This window comes from Ruditapes philippinarum, unplaced genomic scaffold (genome assembly GCF_026571515.1).
Source record: "Ruditapes philippinarum isolate M1 unplaced genomic scaffold, ASM2657151v2 ctg643_1_1_1_1, whole genome shotgun sequence".
Classification (NCBI taxonomy): domain Eukaryota; kingdom Metazoa; phylum Mollusca; class Bivalvia; order Venerida; family Veneridae; genus Ruditapes; species Ruditapes philippinarum.
Window position 1 is genome coordinate 135,512 of NW_026855860.1, and position 17,954 is coordinate 153,465.

General features: G+C 32.5%; 1 protein-coding gene across 5 annotated transcripts in view; it reads right to left on the reverse strand.

Moving 5' to 3' along the window:
* The window catches only part of LOC132744638 (microtubule-associated protein futsch-like), a 42,657-nt gene extending 27,408 nt beyond the window's left edge, over positions 1-15,249 (reverse strand). For 4 of the 5 annotated variants that reach the window (XM_060733397.1, XM_060733395.1, XM_060733393.1 and 1 more), the window contains exons 1-3: positions 15,101-15,249; positions 2,933-4,626; positions 2,475-2,652 (exon numbers count right to left, since the gene is read on the reverse strand). In XM_060733397.1, coding sequence (XP_060589380.1) covers positions 2,475-2,652; positions 2,933-4,626; positions 15,101-15,146 — 1,918 coding nt within the window. In that variant the 5' untranslated portion in view covers positions 15,147-15,249. Of the gene's footprint in view, positions 1-2,474; positions 2,653-2,932; positions 4,627-8,675; positions 8,774-15,100 lie in introns of those variants that run through there. The other variant, XM_060733394.1, reaches the window with a different exon arrangement.
* Positions 15,250-17,954: the final 2,705 nt, after the last annotated feature.

Here is a 17,954-nt window from a genome sequence, read left to right on the forward strand (position 1 = left end):
CACTTACAGAAATTGCTTAATTTCTATTGCAGCAAGATAAATTGTGTTTAAGCGCACTGCATCAGTCAATTAAAAACCCCTTTGAAAGTTCAGTTGTAATGTTTACATAATCATGCGTAAAAATCTGGTAACAATTATACAGACAGCTTAAAATGTTAGAACTATTTATAATTATAGATTTTAATAAAGATGAAACAAGTAATTTTTAAAATCTCAAATATCACTTGCAATTTAAAGTATAATGTTATATCCCTAATATTCAAACTTATTAACACTCATATGTAGCTTAATTAATAAGGCATAAAAAGTTTGATCCATTTTACAAAGACATTGCCAATTCAGAAATGTTCTTAAAAGGTGACCTAGGTGTTAAGGTGTCTGACTCTTAACCTAAGATTGGGGTCCGTAGTCTAAGTGCCACAAAGGGAGAATGGACCCTCATTAAGCCTAAAATACACACAGACAACCCAGGAAACATTGGTTTGAGACCTACATGAGTCACAACAATGTATCCTAATATGATACCAGTACTGGTAAGATCCAAGAAGTGGACTCGAGAGTGATTCAAAATGAAATGGGCATTAAGCTTTCATCCAATCAAACTAGAGCAAATATGTTAAAGCTGACAATACAACAATTAAATGTCTTTGGCTTGAAATATATGCATAAAGGAGTGAACACATCAATGTTATGCATGAATTTACTACTCAGTTAGTACTCACATACAAATGAATTTACTACTGAGTACTCGCAAAAAAATACGTTTTCATAATGTGTAACATCAAAAATCAATTTCTAAACAATTACAAAAGTAGAACAAAAGTATAAACAGAGTTAAAGCCTATAGTAGCCAATAAGTCAGCTCCTCAAATTAGAGATAATGGGTTCAACTTTGGGTCACTACCACCATACATGTACCTCATATATGACAGAAGTTAGCTAAGTGAACTCTACATAATCAATATAACCTGATAAACTTTTTCAACTAAAGCATTATTTAAATTTTCTTTTTTTCTCAATTAAACCCATGCTCCTATCATCTAGCTGTAACTAACCCAGTTATTGTTTTAATTGATAATGCAATATACAACTGGCTAAATTTAGATACAATCAATGGAGAATAAATTGTCCATCATTCAACACATGTAATTGAACACAAGTTAGTGACAATCAAATATTTATAACTTTTATCTCGCTTTCGTTATCATCTATAACATTGTGGTAATTAAGATAAAAAAACTTATAATCTATATATTGATTCAATAACTAAATCAATTTGTTAATTGCTTTTTAGAGTTTTGAATAGATATTTTTAAATATGTTGCGAAATACAATCAATCATATATTGTTGTTTGATATAAACAATCAATAAATTCTACAAAATTGATATTCAAACATTACATCAAATGTATTTCACCAATAATACTTTTAATTTCATGGGGTATATTTATCGGGATACTTTTATCCACATCACCGTTTCGATGTAAACAAAAACTTGACTACCACTTGTATCTTAATTTTCTATTCTGTACAAGTTTAAATTCTTGCAGGAGTTACAACAATTGTAGCATTTTGATTGTTTATGCTTAAATTCATGATACCGTAGTAAAATTACTTACTTATTTACGAATCTTGACACTAAAAACATGTTAAGACTTTGTCGGCAATTTTTACGGCGTTACCGTAAAATTAACACGACTATGACATAAAGTTTAAATTTAGTAAACTCGCGGGGAATTATTTAAAGTCATATTTGTATTAGGATCTACTTATTCTTAAATTCGCATCACGTTCAAAATAGCCGTATTTAAAAGAATAAGTTTTTTAGTAACAATGAATGAATTTACAATTCTTATCAATTTCTTTCTAACTTTGTCTAAATAATATTGTCCTGTTAAGTAACAGGATATCTTTGACATGTTGTAAAAGATCTACCAGGTACGTTAATATACGTACCTGGATCTACTAAGAATATTTCTAAACGTCAAAGACTATGATCTTTATAATTTAAGATAATGCTATCAGTATTTTTCTGTTTCAGAACCTAGATCTACCTCCCTAAAAAATTCGGTTACAACTGGCTCCAGATACGCTCTCTTCGCAGCTCAGTGAATACACTCCCCGTAAGAGTGAAACATTCTACCTACGCGCAGAAGAGAAGGTCCCAACCAAAGCTTATCACAGATCCCTTTCTTATCTGTAGAGTACTTTTACTTTGTTATTTATTTAAAATAATTGTCGACTTATCTTATCGTTGTAAACGTATTTTTAAAAAATAATATAAATTCTAGTATTTTCACATGTGCAGATACATGTACACCATAGATTCTTGTTAGCTCTTTAACAGTGATGTTGGTAACTCATTCACTCATAAGAAAACATATATTTAAAAGACAAAAACAAAACAAACAAACTAACTAACAAACAGCATACAAAACATCACTCATTTTAGAAACAAGTTTTCTTCATCTTACCGTCTTTAAGATATAGATCCACTTCAAACGTATAGTGCTTCATAACAATGTCCTCTACCGGATAGAATGTACCATCAACCACCAAATTACCAATGTATACACCTACTGGTATCTTTATCTCCTCGGAATAAAAGCACCGCGATGATTCCGACCATTCTAGCTTAATAGGCTCGACCTCCTGAAAAAATGAAGTGACTTTTTAATATGTATAAAACATACCTACATTATTTTAACAATTTATTATTTGCTCTTTTTGTTAACCCTTGCTCACACGATGATGTTTATCTTCAAATATTTGCAGGCGCTTTTTAAAAGTAAAAAAAAATGAGGGCGGAATATACTAAGTATAAAATGTTCATGTGGCACATTCATTACCAATCATCCAAGAATTATTTCCATTTTTTTTTTCTTTCTTTTTTAAGACATGGAATATGAAAAAGGAAATAGTTTACACGTACCTTGTTATTAAGCGTTACAAATACAACGCTTGGTGACTGTGTTAAAATGGACTTTTCCCATCTATATCTACAAGAGGCGAACATCATTGACGGTGAAACACACCCGTCCATATTGTCTCGAGTCTCCGGCATTCTAATATATTCTGTTTTACTATCTAATTCACTATTTTGATTTTCTGATAGTTCTTGTTTATCTTCATCATTTATGTCAATTTCTGGATCATTTCTATTGTCTTTGTTTGTGTATGATTCGAAAGTTTCTCTTCTAACAGATTCAAATTGCTCACTCATTTCCTTTTCACTATTCGTGCTATCACTCTTTTCAAATGTTTCACGTTTGTATTTAAGACACGATAGGAGTGCCGCCTTTAGTTCATTAGTGCGTTCAATTCTTTCAGTTTCTGAATCGCTCGAATTAGCATTGTTTACTTTATCTAACCTTTCGATATTTTCAGATTCAGAATCACTTGTGTCGGCGTCGTAATCACTGTTATCTATATGACCCTTCGACTCAGAATTACTTTCACCATTCACGGACGCGTTATTTTCATCTGTGACTTCTTTATTACCGTCTATATCATCACGAGCCACTGCTTCAAATTGAACTTCTTCATTAATTTTATCTTTATTGTGCTCAGGTTTGCCAGTAGCTCCTGATATTGTTGAGACACCGGTTAAAATGTCTTTGTCAGTTTCACTAACATGTAGGTTTTCACAAAGTTCATCAACTCTCTTCTCTTTTACAATCGTTTTTTCAATTACTTCATTTGCATTTACTTCACTATCTGTTTCATTATTCTGAAAATTATCTTCTTGTAAATTTTTTTTATCGAGTCTGACTTCTGTTTTATCATCCAATCTTATATCATCATCTTCTTGCTCATTTATTTCTGGGTCGTTTTCTTTTGTTTGTTGTTGCGGAGTTATGTTAGTGTCATTAATCTGGTTCTTCTCCAAAGGTTTTTCTTCAATATATTCAAGATCACTGTCTACTTCCACTTGAATATCATTTGCATGTGTTTCAACAGTTTCTTTCAACTCGTCATCCCAAGATTTACCTTTTGTTTTCTCGTGAAGTATTTCTAATTGTATATGAGCGTCATCAGCAATGTCTACACTACCAAACTTTAATATCGATTCCTCATCAAAATACGACTTCGACAGAAAGGTGCTCAACGATGTTTTCTTGGGTTTAATTACCTCTTCTGTTACAAAGTTATCGTCAATGTCTTCCGTAGCTTTATGATGCTCATTTAAAATAGTTTCACTATCATCTACAATTATTTGTTCCTCTGTAACACTATTGCACTCTTTATTATTTTCGCTTTTATTTATTACTTCGTCAACGTCAGAATCAGGAGTATCGTTTACAACTTTCGTACCATTAACACTTTCAGGTTTATCTTGTTGTTCTAGTTCATTTGCCGGTTGACCGTCATCTACGCAAGTCTCGACAATCACGGAATTGTTTTTCTCGCTTGTTTTAGTTACCACATCAGACTGTACCACATCAGACTGAACATCAGGTTCTTCTATCTCTTCAACTACTTTCTCCTGGTTGTTATTCTGACAATCAATATCTACGGCTAATTCAGTCTGCAGCAGTCCATCCGAGTTACTAGTCCCGTTTGCCTCTGTTAGGTTTTTCTCTGGCCCTTCATCGGGGCAAGTCTTTTCTTCCCCACTCCCAGTACCTTAAATAAAAGCATATAATTAAAATTTAATTAATGAAATTACAGATAAGTATCTGAAATAAAACAAACAGGAAGTACAATATCTTATTTATTCATTAAAGAAGAAATTTTTCTCCTTAAGATAGTGTACTTATGATTATCCTCATGTACAGCATCTATTTGCGAGGTCCATCACACTTGTCTATAGTTAGCTTGACTGATATCCTACTAAGAAACCGGTATTCTTTCATATACTTCAATCAGTCTTTCTTATGGCATATCGATAAACAATTTAAATTGGACAGTTTTAACTCCCCTGCATTTCAATTTAATCCTTTGAACTTGAGCATCAGGCATGTCATATATCATTCCGAGATCCAACAATAAAAAAGTACAGAAAAAGTAGTTCTGAAACTTATCCAAATGAGCTAAAAATTTGCGGTCAAAGTTAATGTGATTATTCTGAATACAGTGTGCATAATTAACACAAATGTATTTTCTATGCTAGTCACATGCATTAGTGCAAATAGCCGATGTTTTCCATCATACCAACACCCACAAATATGTTAACCATTCTTCTGCGACAAAATGCAACTACGTGTATAATGTTAAATTAATATGGCATCATCAAATTAAGAACTTCAGTTCTTATGAAATTCTTATCAATGGGACATATGTCTTAAAAGTAAACAAAAAAGTAAATCAAATAATGTCTCAAAACTGTCGTTATTACATGTACTAACTTAAAGTATCCATTTCAACACATACAGGAGAATGTGTGCACACTATCAAACAAAATCGTGAATTGATCCAAAACTTATTTTACATAAAAAAAACTACCGGAAGTTGATGCGCCATCTTGACTGATTGACAAACGCCCCATTATGACATTACTTTATTATATACAGTAAAAACTCTGAAAACCGGACCCTGTGCGGACTTGACCAAAAGTCCGGTTTTCAGAGGATTCCGGTTTTCAGAGGTTTCATACATTCATTGATAATAATGATGTGTTTGAACAATAACTTTGTTCAATCATTTTGTATTCACTTTTCAACCCTTTTGTCTAAGTAATATTTTAAGTTCTTTTTGCAATAAATGTCTTAAGTAATTTTATTATGCAAATCCATGAATATAATTCAGAAAATCAGAAATTAAAACACCACATTGTCTGAAATATATCATAATACCTTTTTCGTTAGCTTTGAAATATGTTATTAATAATATTTATTTAGTATTACTATTTTTGCCTATAATTGTTATCAAAACAAAGATAACTCCATGATCAAAATTTAAAGCAAAACAGGAATCATTTTAAAAACAGTTTCAGAACTCTTTTAGACCTTTTATATTAAAAAAATCATAACACATTAAAAACATTTTTTAAAATTAAAATCTACATGAATCTACAGGAAAAACACAAATATGATGAAAGAGGGACTTTGCTTTGTCCAATTTAATGTCACAATTTTATATTTTGTTTAACAGTTCAATGTTTTTAGTTTAACCTGATTAAAACGTCTGGCATCGGTTGGATGTCAGACATGTTCAATTAACCTGATTCAAACGTCTGGCATCGGTTGGATGTCAGACATGTTCAATCTTACACTTGTGTTTGTTATATCTGTGACATAAATTAACTACATCACCAGGGAAGAGCAAATATAAAACACAAATATGATGAAAGAGCTATAATTTAATTGACAATAAGAAATTAACATACACAGACAAGTGTTTTCACACCTGCATAGATAAAAGGAAATGACCATTACCTGGTATTTGAACATGTCACCTGTTGAGATTATGTTTAGATCTACATTAAAATACACAGAAAGTTGACACTTTAAATTGCTGTCCGGTTTTCAGAGGATTTTTAATGCATGTTTAGCATTAGCAACCATAGAAAATCGTCCGGTTTTCGGAATTCAGAGGTTCCGGTATTCAGAGGATTTTTTTTCAATGAACATATAGGGAGAAAATACGGGACTTTTAAAATGGTCCGGTTTTCAGAGGATTCCGGTTTTTAGAGGGTCCGGTTTTCAGAGTTTTTACTGTACCAACAGATTATCCACACAATTTCCTTACTTTTTGATGCAAAATGAATAGAAGAATCAGTTGCATTTTTCCTATTTTAATTAAATAAAAAAATCAAAAAAATCATGCACAATCTTTTCAGGAAACAAATATTAATTTCTCTTTATAAACATTGGCGGTCGATATCTTTGATTCTTTATTCAAAGAACCGGTGTTATGGTCATTTAGTTAGACTATTGATACACACTAGAGTTATTGTGACCTACGTGAGTAACAGATATGAAACTAATTTTCATTTAATATAGCCGCTGTGACATTATTGATTGTAGATAGAAAGAATGTTTGTTTTCTACGCTGGATTTATTAAAACTGCGACGCCAGACATTGATCCAACACCTGCCCAGATTTTTCAGCTTTTTTGTCTAGTACATATCATATATAACAAGGAATTAAAAAGAGCTCCACTCGATAATTGTGTGAGTCACCAAAACTCTGTCTAATGATAAATGATGATAAATGGAATAGATATTGAAGCCTTACTTCCATAAAATTGGAGATCTAATTATCAGACGAGATTTCATTTCACGTTCATTTAAAAGTTTTTAGTTTCGGGTATTTGGTCAAACAAGTCATATTGCGACTTTCAAATTTCAGCCACAAGTTGGACTTTCATACACACCCTGAATACATGTAGCTCTCTCGTGAAATAAAAATCCAAAGGTTCCCGGCGGTAAGAGGCAACCATTCGCCTTCTTTGATGTGCGTCCGTGTAACTATAGACCAAACATTGACATTCTTTTTAGCAAATTTGGTTTTATAGTTATTGTGTTTGTTCGGTTGTTGTTGTTTTGTTTTTTTGTTTTTGTTCCAATCAAAATTTATTATCTTAATATATGTTGATAAAAATGTTTTAATGCATATAACAGCTTTTTTGCCCCATTGAAAAAGGACAGCACATCGTCACCTTAGTGCAAGAACTCAATATCTGCTTCTTCATCTATATGCCGTTATTGAGTTTTTGCACTAAGGTGACGACATGTGATCGAAGGGCGTTCGCACTCTGAAACACGTGCATATAGAAAAAAGCACTGTTTCAGTTTCCAGATTGAAATACTTTGTGTGATTAGATGGACGTTTGCTTAGAATGTTAATTCTAACCTTTACTTGCAGTGGTCGCGTTCTGGGCATATTTGAATAAGAAAACCGGAAGTTGACTGAAGTTTTCCAGGCACACCAGAACTGCTAAATGTTACTTGTATGACATGATAATATTAGAAAACCATGGTTTCAAAGCAGCTTTCATTTTTGAGTGGTAGTCGACTTTCATTGTATGTATCAAAAGAGTGTTTTTGCGAACACGGCTATAGCTCAGTTCTTGCCTCACTGGCTAAATTGCGCGTCTCAATAAAGTAAAGCGAGGACTTAATTGTCCTCGATAAGCAGGTGTTCTCGTTACGTATGTACTTAATTAGTGATATCAGCATCCGTGTGCTGTCACGATGGAGAAAGGTGCAAAACTATTGTTAGTTACTCCTTTATGTTATATAAGTTGTAACAGTTTTGCACCAAATCACCAAAATATAACCAATTATGTTAGTATTCATAGAAACAGTAGCATAATAATATACCCGTATGTACATAACTGGTTATAGCGAATTCTGGATATTATGAACATAAAAGTATTCTAAATCTAGATAGCAACAAAAAGCGTACTTTCTACGCGGATAATTAATTACGATTTTCATTACAAGTATTACAGGTACGAGCGGGCACCACCCACCTGCCGTAAGCCTGCTGGATAGCTTTTTCACAGTCCCTAGCGAGATTCGGACCTACAGCAGTTAGGGTCAAGTGATTGCGTTAGTGACCATTTTAAAATGCCTTTGTTGTGTAACAATTTACATACATATTTAAAAGAGATTTTACCCCGATACGGTTGCAAAATGTCTTCTAAAAATCATCGTTAAATATTCCAGTTAATTCCAATTGAAAATTATTTCGAATACGGTTAAATCAAATTAAATTAAAACTTTTACCTGTCTTAGCCATTTGAAATCCTTTATATATATTGTGTAACAAACAAACCACTTGCGTCTGTTATTGAAATCTCTCTATATATTTCAACAATAAGATTTCTTGTTATAAAGAATGCTAAATAAGGCTTAAACAAATAAATATTAGATTTAAGGACATATCTCCAAGTTGCTAGATAAAAATGTCTGTACGAGTCATTGTTAAAAGTTTTACATTATATTAGAAATTTATTAGCGTTCTGCCTGTTTGACACAATCGTTCCATTTAGACTTCTAATTACAGAGGTAAGTTCCATTGTAAAAGAAAGTATTTAAAAATTAATTAAACTTTCACCCAAGGGTAAAACCGTATTACAATAATTTGAAGAGAAATTTGGCAAAGAATGTGAAAGATTAGTTTAAGGATATACGTCGTTTTGTCAAGGATATGTCATGACAAGTAATAAAATTTATAATATGTTATTGTGATCTTTTTAACAGAGTTATCTTTCTCAACTCTGATCAGCAGAGTTGTCGTTCTTGATGTATTGCCAATTGTAAGAAAGACCGATAAGGACATTTTATGAATTCACGATTTTGCGATTTCAACTCATTGAATTCATGAATTCACTGTCTCGACCTCAGCCTCATGGTCAATGCGAATTATCAAAATTTATTGTGAAATTTGTTCACTGACATTAAAATATTTCCTAATAAAATAAAATTACTAAATTCCAGACGCGCCTATAATTTTAAAACAGTTGCGCAAACGAATAATGAAACTTTTTCCTAATATAACCATTATCGTTCTCTTGAAAAATCTAAGAAAAGAAATAGAATAGTGAAAAAGCGTTCAAACCTTCGCAAGTCTCTGATTTGTTAAAAACCATTTTCACAAAATTTATATGTAAACCCTGTTTTTTATTTTAAAAGAATCCTGTATTTAATGTACACAAACAGAACGTTTTTTCGAGAATAATGCTGGCAGGAAAAATACCCTCTTGTCCAATAATTAAGTTCGATGTTTCATTAGGTATTATTGGATAATAATCATGTTTATTATTTTTTCTCTGATTTAATTATCACCCGGACAAAATCCTTAACTAAACCCCGATAAGGACGGAATACTTGATTACAAATTAATGAAAAAGTATAATGATATGGAATATGTCACGGCCAGGTGACTTTAGTTAATTACCCTACCTTACTATTCTGACCAGGTGACTCTAGTTAACGCACTTACCTTTCTGACATTCTTAAATAGTGCATGACACGAGTCTGAATACCACCACAAACTATGTGGGCTGATTTGGTACATTGCGCGTTGATTTGTCGATAGCGAAAACGCAATCTATATCGTTATCGCCTTTTCGTCTTGTCGCTATCGACAACACGACAAAGCACCTAACGGTGCGTTGTCGCGCTGTCACCCTGTCTCTAGCGAAGCACACCAAACGGCACGTTGTCGTGCGGCGCGTTATCGAGATGTCGCCCTGTTGCTTGGCTTATAAGCCAATCCTTCGATTTGAACCACCGAGCTACAATGTGACATTGCGACAACACGCCGCACGACAACGCGCCGTTTGGCGTATATCGTTAGCGACAGGACGACAAGACGAAAGTCCGACAACGTGCCGTTTGGCGGTTTGTCCTGTTGTCGCTTGCGCCAACACGACGCACAAAAGCGTACCAAATCAGCCACCATAAAAACCGGTTTCAGATTTAGCTTTTATATACTCATCACCATCAAAAGACATGCATGTTCAATTTAATGGGTGGACATGACTCGATTTTGCCATTCTTATTGAATGAAATGTATAAAATAAACGTATGTAATAAATGTAATGTATGGAATAAATGTAATGTATAGAATAAACATGTTTAGTCTTGAAGCAGGAATAAAAATTTAGTGTCACATTCAGCAAAGCAAAATAACCACACACCACAACGTTAGGTTGGATTCATTGTGACGAAATTCAATTCAAACATTTTATTCAAACTTTATTACCAATAATGTTGTAAACATTTATGATATTTCAAATAATCCTATACTACCAATCAACTATTACCCAAAAGAAAAAGAGAAGAGAAGAAATATATATTTACAAAACGTCCCTAACAAAGACCAGTCTTTTATATTTTGTTAACTATAAACGTACAATGGTCATTTTAGCGCAATATTACGTTAATAATGGCGTACAGTGACACCTTTTCGTACAACATTACGCCATTTGTAACACAACATTACGCCATTTGTAACGATTTGCGGTAAATCAATCTCTTTAATTCATAAAAACGAAATCCAGGCGGGATTGACTATTGACAAAAGGACAATTATGTCTAATTCATTGATAAATATTTTAATATGACATAAATTATGTATTCCCATTTCAAATGAAACTCTTTACAGTGGCATAATTATCTATAACAAAATCTATTCACTCTTGAATACTTTAAAACGGTTACACGACTTACCGGAATCGGCCGAATTACCGGAATCGACCGGAATCGGCGGTGAATTACCGGAATCGACCTGTAACTTTGTAATAATTAAACTTTTTAAGTTTTTTCTTGCAATTTTATAAGATATAAACAATATCAATGATTTATGAAAAGATTTTTATAAATAAAATCGCTTTTGATTAATTTATCAAGAGATCTAATATCGGCGAGCTACTGCCAAACTGCCTGTGACCGGAATCGGCCTGTTATTTCGTTGTTTATGCAACTTTTAATGTTCCTTTTGCATGTTTTTATAAAACCTAAATATTATCATTAATCTTTCTAGAGATTGTGAAAAAAATCGCTTTTAAATAATGATACTAATAAACTGGGATGTACTATAATCGTATGTTCCAGTAATAAACAAATATTTATGATCAGCGAAAACGGGCAAACTGCCGGAATCGGCAAAGGATTACCGAAATCGGCCTGTAATTTGCTTATCTATATACTTTAAACAAAATGTTTGCACCCTTGATTATAAATAAACAATAGCGATGATATGTAATCAGAGTATTGTCGGAATCGGCGAAGGATTACCGGAATCGACGTATAATTTAGTCTATTGTACGTTTTAACGTTTTTGTTGCATTGTTAATATTCATCTTATAAAATATAAATATTATGAAAGATATTTAAAAGTAATTCGCCGATCTTAGGTCTCTTGTTTTATTAATCAAAAGCAAATTTACTTACAAAAATGAATAACGTTGAAAATGTTTATATCTTATATAAAACATTCAAAAGAAATATTCAAAAAGTTCACAAATAACCAAATTACAGGTCGATTCCGGTAATCCATCGCCTATTCCGACAGGTTTCCCGTTTTTTGCCGATCTTCAATATTAATCTTTTTATTATTTATAACAGCAATTTTTCATAAATCTTTTGCTTCTTTTCAATAAACATTATAAAAATCTTTTAAATTGTTTGTATTTAATAAAATAAGTCAAGGTTATTTTTCAAACGTTGAAATATTGGTGGGGAAAAACAGACCGATTCCGGTAATTGGCCGATAGCCCTGGCACTGCATATAATTATGCAATATGGCAGTAATTCGCCGACCTTAGATCTCTAGCTTATTATTTAATAAGGATTCTTCATTTACAGAAATCTTTTAACACATCTATTATATTGTTTGCATTTTTTTCTTGCAAAGTCCATAAATTACAATAATACAGGCCGATTCCGGTAATCATTCGCCTATTTCGGCTGTATGACAGTATATGTAACTCGCCGATCTTCGATCTCTTGCTTTATTAACCAAAGGCGAATTGAAATTTACAAAATAAAAGAAAGAAAGAAACTTTTAAATATCTTTCATAATATTTATATTTTATAAGATGAATATTAACAATGCAACAAAAACGTTAAAAAGTACAATAGACTAAATTATACGTCGATTCCGGTAATCCTTCGCCGATTCCGACAGTATGGCAGTAACTCGCCGATATTAAATATCTTGTTTAATTAATAAAAAGTGATTTTATTGACAATACTCTGATTACATATCATTGCTATTGTTTATTTATAATCAAGGGTGCAAACATTTTGTTTAAAGTATATAGATAAGCAAATTACAGGCCGATTTCGGTAATCCTTTGCCGATTCCGACAGTTTGCCCGTTTTCGCTGATCATAAATATTTGTTTATTATTATCATTATTTAAAAGCGATTTTTTTCACAATCTCTAGGAAGATTAATGATAATATTTAGGTTTTATAAAAACATACAAAAGGAACATTAAAAGTTGCATAAACAACGAAATAACAGGCCGATTCCGGTCACAGGCAGTTTGGCAGTAGCTCGCCGATATTAGATCTCTTGTTAAATTAATCAAAAGCGATTTTATTTATAAAAATCTTTTCATAAATCATTGATATTGTTTATATCTTATAAAATTGCAAGAAAAAAACTTTAAAAGTTTAATTATTACAAAGTTACAGGTCGATTCCGGTAATTCACCGCCGATTCCGGTCGATTCCGGTAATTCGGCCGATTCCGGTAAGTCGTGTAACCCCTTTAAAATGCCTTAAAATGCTTCAAATTAGCGTTCTTATCATAAATTCAGTAGACACATCAAAGACTTCTGATTAAATTTTCATGCACTCTATTTTTGTCCATTATAATAGGGTGTGGATCCGATCTCAATTGATATTAAAATGGGACTGTCATGGGGGCTAGTGTGTACAAATTTTACGGACGCCATGGTTGGACACGCAAATGTTTTAAAGTACTACTAGGGAAAACATAAGCTGAATATAATATACGCATTGGTTGTCATGGTAAAGATGCAACATGAACGTGCAGACAGTAACTTCACGAGACTGTTGATATAAAAAAAGAGCGTAAGATGAAAATATGATTTCGTATTTGATATTCATATATAAGAATTCTAGTGCCCACCTAACTGGTACCACATGACATAAATTATTTCATGGGTAAAATTTAAAAGGAATTTCTAAGACGCATATGACTTAAGGGACAAGGATGACCATGCAATTGGCAGGCAGGTAAATAGCACCATGGGATATGGGACATAAACACAAAGGGCATATAAGTAATAACACCATTATATCGAATTCAAAGGACGTAGGGATCTGAGGTATATACATGTACGTAATAACAACATATTATCTAGGTTAAATGCAAAGAGTGTAGGAATCAGGGACATAAGTTCATAGGGCTTATAATAAATGACACCATAGGATCTAGGATATGATTTCAAAAGATATTGCATTTGTATAAAGACAACTGTCTACGTTTGAAAAATCAAACCAAGGAAATTGCTAAATGAATGTACGTCATTTGAATGAAAAGGCAGACGACATAAAAAAGATGTAATGTTATACATCATAAAAGAAAACTCTCACGAACGAGTTCTCCATCGATTTTAAACTGTACACTTTGATTTACGGCAATGAGAACGATCTTATTTCAATGACTATAAATTTGATATGCTATTTTACAAAAATGATATACTCTACAAATTCTTAAATCCCTTTTGAGCCATGATTCTGTAGTGTATGAACTCGCTCTTTGTTGCTTTGTACATGTATAAGCATTTATAGGTTTGTAACATGCTAACCTTTAACCAACTAGAACCGGAAGTGATTGAAATTTGCCACCAGTACCTGACGAGGCTCTGTATACAATTTTTGTACTTTGATATATTGAAATCCCTTGAATGGACTGTTCCAAATTCAAGGCAGGAACAGTCCATTTCACGGGTTGCTAAAGTATGACGAATATCAAGCAATGAAGATAAATTTTGCTGCCCTTGATTCTAATTCTATTGAAGGCAATTAGAATGGATATAGACTGTATATATTCACATTTTGTTATAATATTAAAATTGCAACGCGTTCTTTTTTCTTTCGTTTTTGTATTTTTTTTCGTCTTTCTTTTTTTTTCAAGATTTTGGTCTGAAGTGTGATTATACTGTAGAATAACACTCATAAACAAGTTATTATAATAGTTGTTTTTGGCTTTAAGATGATGGCCTTACATTTTTCTTCAACTTAAAATTGCTTCCTACAACTATAGTATTCAAGTTTGGCTACTAAATGCAATACTATCAAAGCTTAAATTTATGATGAAAATGATCAAAGGTACGTTTCATTATATGCAGAAATTGGTAGAATTCTAGCACGTTATCGCAAATATCTTTATATTTGTATATGTGTTGTACACAAACAACTTGCATACTTGTTTAAGTACACAAAAACCCACTTCCAATGAAGTAGTTGACTGTCAATGAAGTACAAGTAGTTGATTGTCAATGAAGTAGTTGTTCATTTACCGTTTATCTAATAATTGTTGCAAACTCAGCAAAAATTGAAATTACTGTAGAAAAATGTACCAAAATTAAGAGAGAGATAACAATTTTGCATTGATAAATGCCAAATAGAAGCATGCTTATTTGCACGTATTTATATTTTACTTACCAGTCATGCTCGCCGCTAACTGCATACAAGACAATACTGGAATCATGACTGCTCAATCTCGTTTGTACTTACTACTGGCCTCAAATAAATCCTTTTAGGTCCTCAATCATTTTCAAAACACATTTGAGCAAACATGACATGTACTCTTATTTCGTGCAATCATAACGTACATGTCCTCTTTATATTAGAAAGAAAAAAACACAACACGTGTTTCCGGCTTAATTCCTAATACAATGTACATATATTTTTATATATAAATCATTCCCACTGTAAAAGTTAAAATCTTTAAAGCTTTTAAACTCGTCCAATTCTCCCAGGGTTTTAATACTCTTGTTTCAAATATATATTATCTGAAATCTATAATCCGTCAAGGAAAGCACTTGGTTGCTCGACATTGTCAGATAAAATAAACAAGGATACAACGTACAGATCGATACTGATATGTTAACAATTTCTCTAATTGAAAGAGGCCATTATTTACATACCTTTTCAAAAAAATATAGAGTGTCCGTTCATTACAAATTTACACTAAATTGTCAAAATAGGGTGTAAGCAAAATTTTCATTTGTATTTTAAAAATGCTGAGTGTTTGAAAAAAATCAACAATGTTTATTTAACTTTTTTTTAGAATTTTAGGTCATTGCAATCAATCATTTCCGATAAGGGCCAATCTCGCAAGCAAAAAGTTATTATGTACAAAACAAAGCTTTAGTCAAATGTACATCTGCTGTGCAAAATAATGCCAAAATTAATAAGAAAATTTGGAAAACCTTTATGGGGAACTGTCTGTTAAAAATTTTCCGCGCAACGCGTGTTGTCTTATTTTTTGGAATTATTCATTTTTTATTGTTTCCTACAGGGTAACTTGTGTGGAAATTGGTACATTACTTGCAAATACATTTAAATGATGGTAGTTGAAAAAAAAGGTATAGTGACTGAATAGTGAATAGTGCAGACCATGATTTGAAGATACGGATGTACCGACTGGTCTTGGTCTGCACTGGTTTCATGAGTAGCACAAGGCTTAGGGTTAAAGTTTATTTCCTCGCTACAATGCAATGAAAATGGATCGGTGGCCTGACTTCCTTTCAACCCAGGGATCATGGGTTCGAGCCCTAATCAGATCACCCCCCCCCCATATCTTTCTTCATTTGACACCAGCACTAGTTGGTTCTAGGAAACAAACTCGAAAGTGATAACTATACATATGTTGCAAGATCTTGTTTCGCAATTGAGCTTAAATAACCAATACAATAAAACCATGAAACGCGTACATACTGTGGATGAAATATAAATGACTGATTTTTTAGGAGGTACTTATTTGAGAAATGAAATATGCAAACATCATCGGCTTCCTTAAGTGAAGCTGTCTTGTGCTAAATGCGCTGATATGTCAGAAAGAAATAGTGTTTACTTTAAAAGGTCAGACCGACACGTTAGGACGTAATAATGTTTACTCAAATATACAAACATTTACGTGCTTAGTTTATTCATTCATTATACTGTAATTGCCAACAATTTCCGATTAAATGTTAACTGTACATAAAATATTAACACATTATATACTTCCGAGACGCTCAATTTGAAAATGATTCAAATCCTATCATAGTGTTTAAGGCTTAAAATACTTAAAATGTATTTAGGAAAAATGCTTAATAATCTTCATTCTCTTTTAGATATTGTGTTGTACACTCACTTTAGATATTGTGTCTTTAAAGCAGTATGCCTCCAGATTCATGCGAATATTCATGAAAATTTTGAAAAAAGCAAAATATTTTGAAGTGAACAACAAAAGTAATTTACACATTGCTTACAATCTACCAAATAAGGTCAAGCTATGCAAATATAGCCCTTACCGCGTTAGTCACGAGGTAAAAAAAAACATGTTGATAAATACTGTAAAAGCGGATATTAATAACACATAACATTTAAATTATTACTGGGATCTTGAACTTTTCTTAAAATCTTAGTTCATTTTTCTCAAGTTTAATATTCTTGAAACATTTTTGCTCATCTGGAAGCGTGCAGCTTTAATTTATTCAAATTTATTTTAGTTCGATTGTGTTGGAAGCTATAAGCTTATTGAAACACTCTCGAATCCGTTCCTGGAACCAAACAGTACTAAGCAATGAATGTAATGATTCTTGCTCAAGGAAGCAACGGCTTGCCCCTCACAGGGTTTGAACCCACGCTGTCAGCAATCCTTAGATTACTAGTCCGACGTGTTAACCACTCCGCCACGCTGACACTGTAAGCGTGCCCTGCTTTGAATTTGGAATTGCCCAAAAGCAGGTGGGATGGGTCAAATGGGATTTCAATAACAAAAGTAAATGTAGCCAATAGTAGTATGCTATGCTAAGCTACGCTACGTTCCGTTATGTTCCGTAACGTTATGGCCAAACAAGGTTGGTTACTTGGAGATTAACAGAATCGAGTAAAGAAACCCATCAATTCTATTAATATCATAGATAGAAAATCTTAAAATACGTAATATGATCAAAGATCATTATACATGTACTCGTATATGATTAAAGGGCGTGAACTGAAATAATTCATTATAGTCATAATCTTTCTTAAAATCTTCATTCGAAACACTTCGCTCATTATTCATATATAGTTGTATATTGGCAATGCTATCTTACTATGCAGGAAAAATATCTTTGAAGGAAAGGGAATACAAACATTTGGCAATCTTCTGCATTTTTCATTAGAGTTTGACTAAAAAATGTTTAATGCAAGGCATTTAAAAGAAACGTTTTTTTTATCTTTACGTACATGCTACCTTCAAAAAGGTTAATTCTTCTCTCTAGACATACATGATTGATTGATCAAATATCGATTGACACCAATTAAA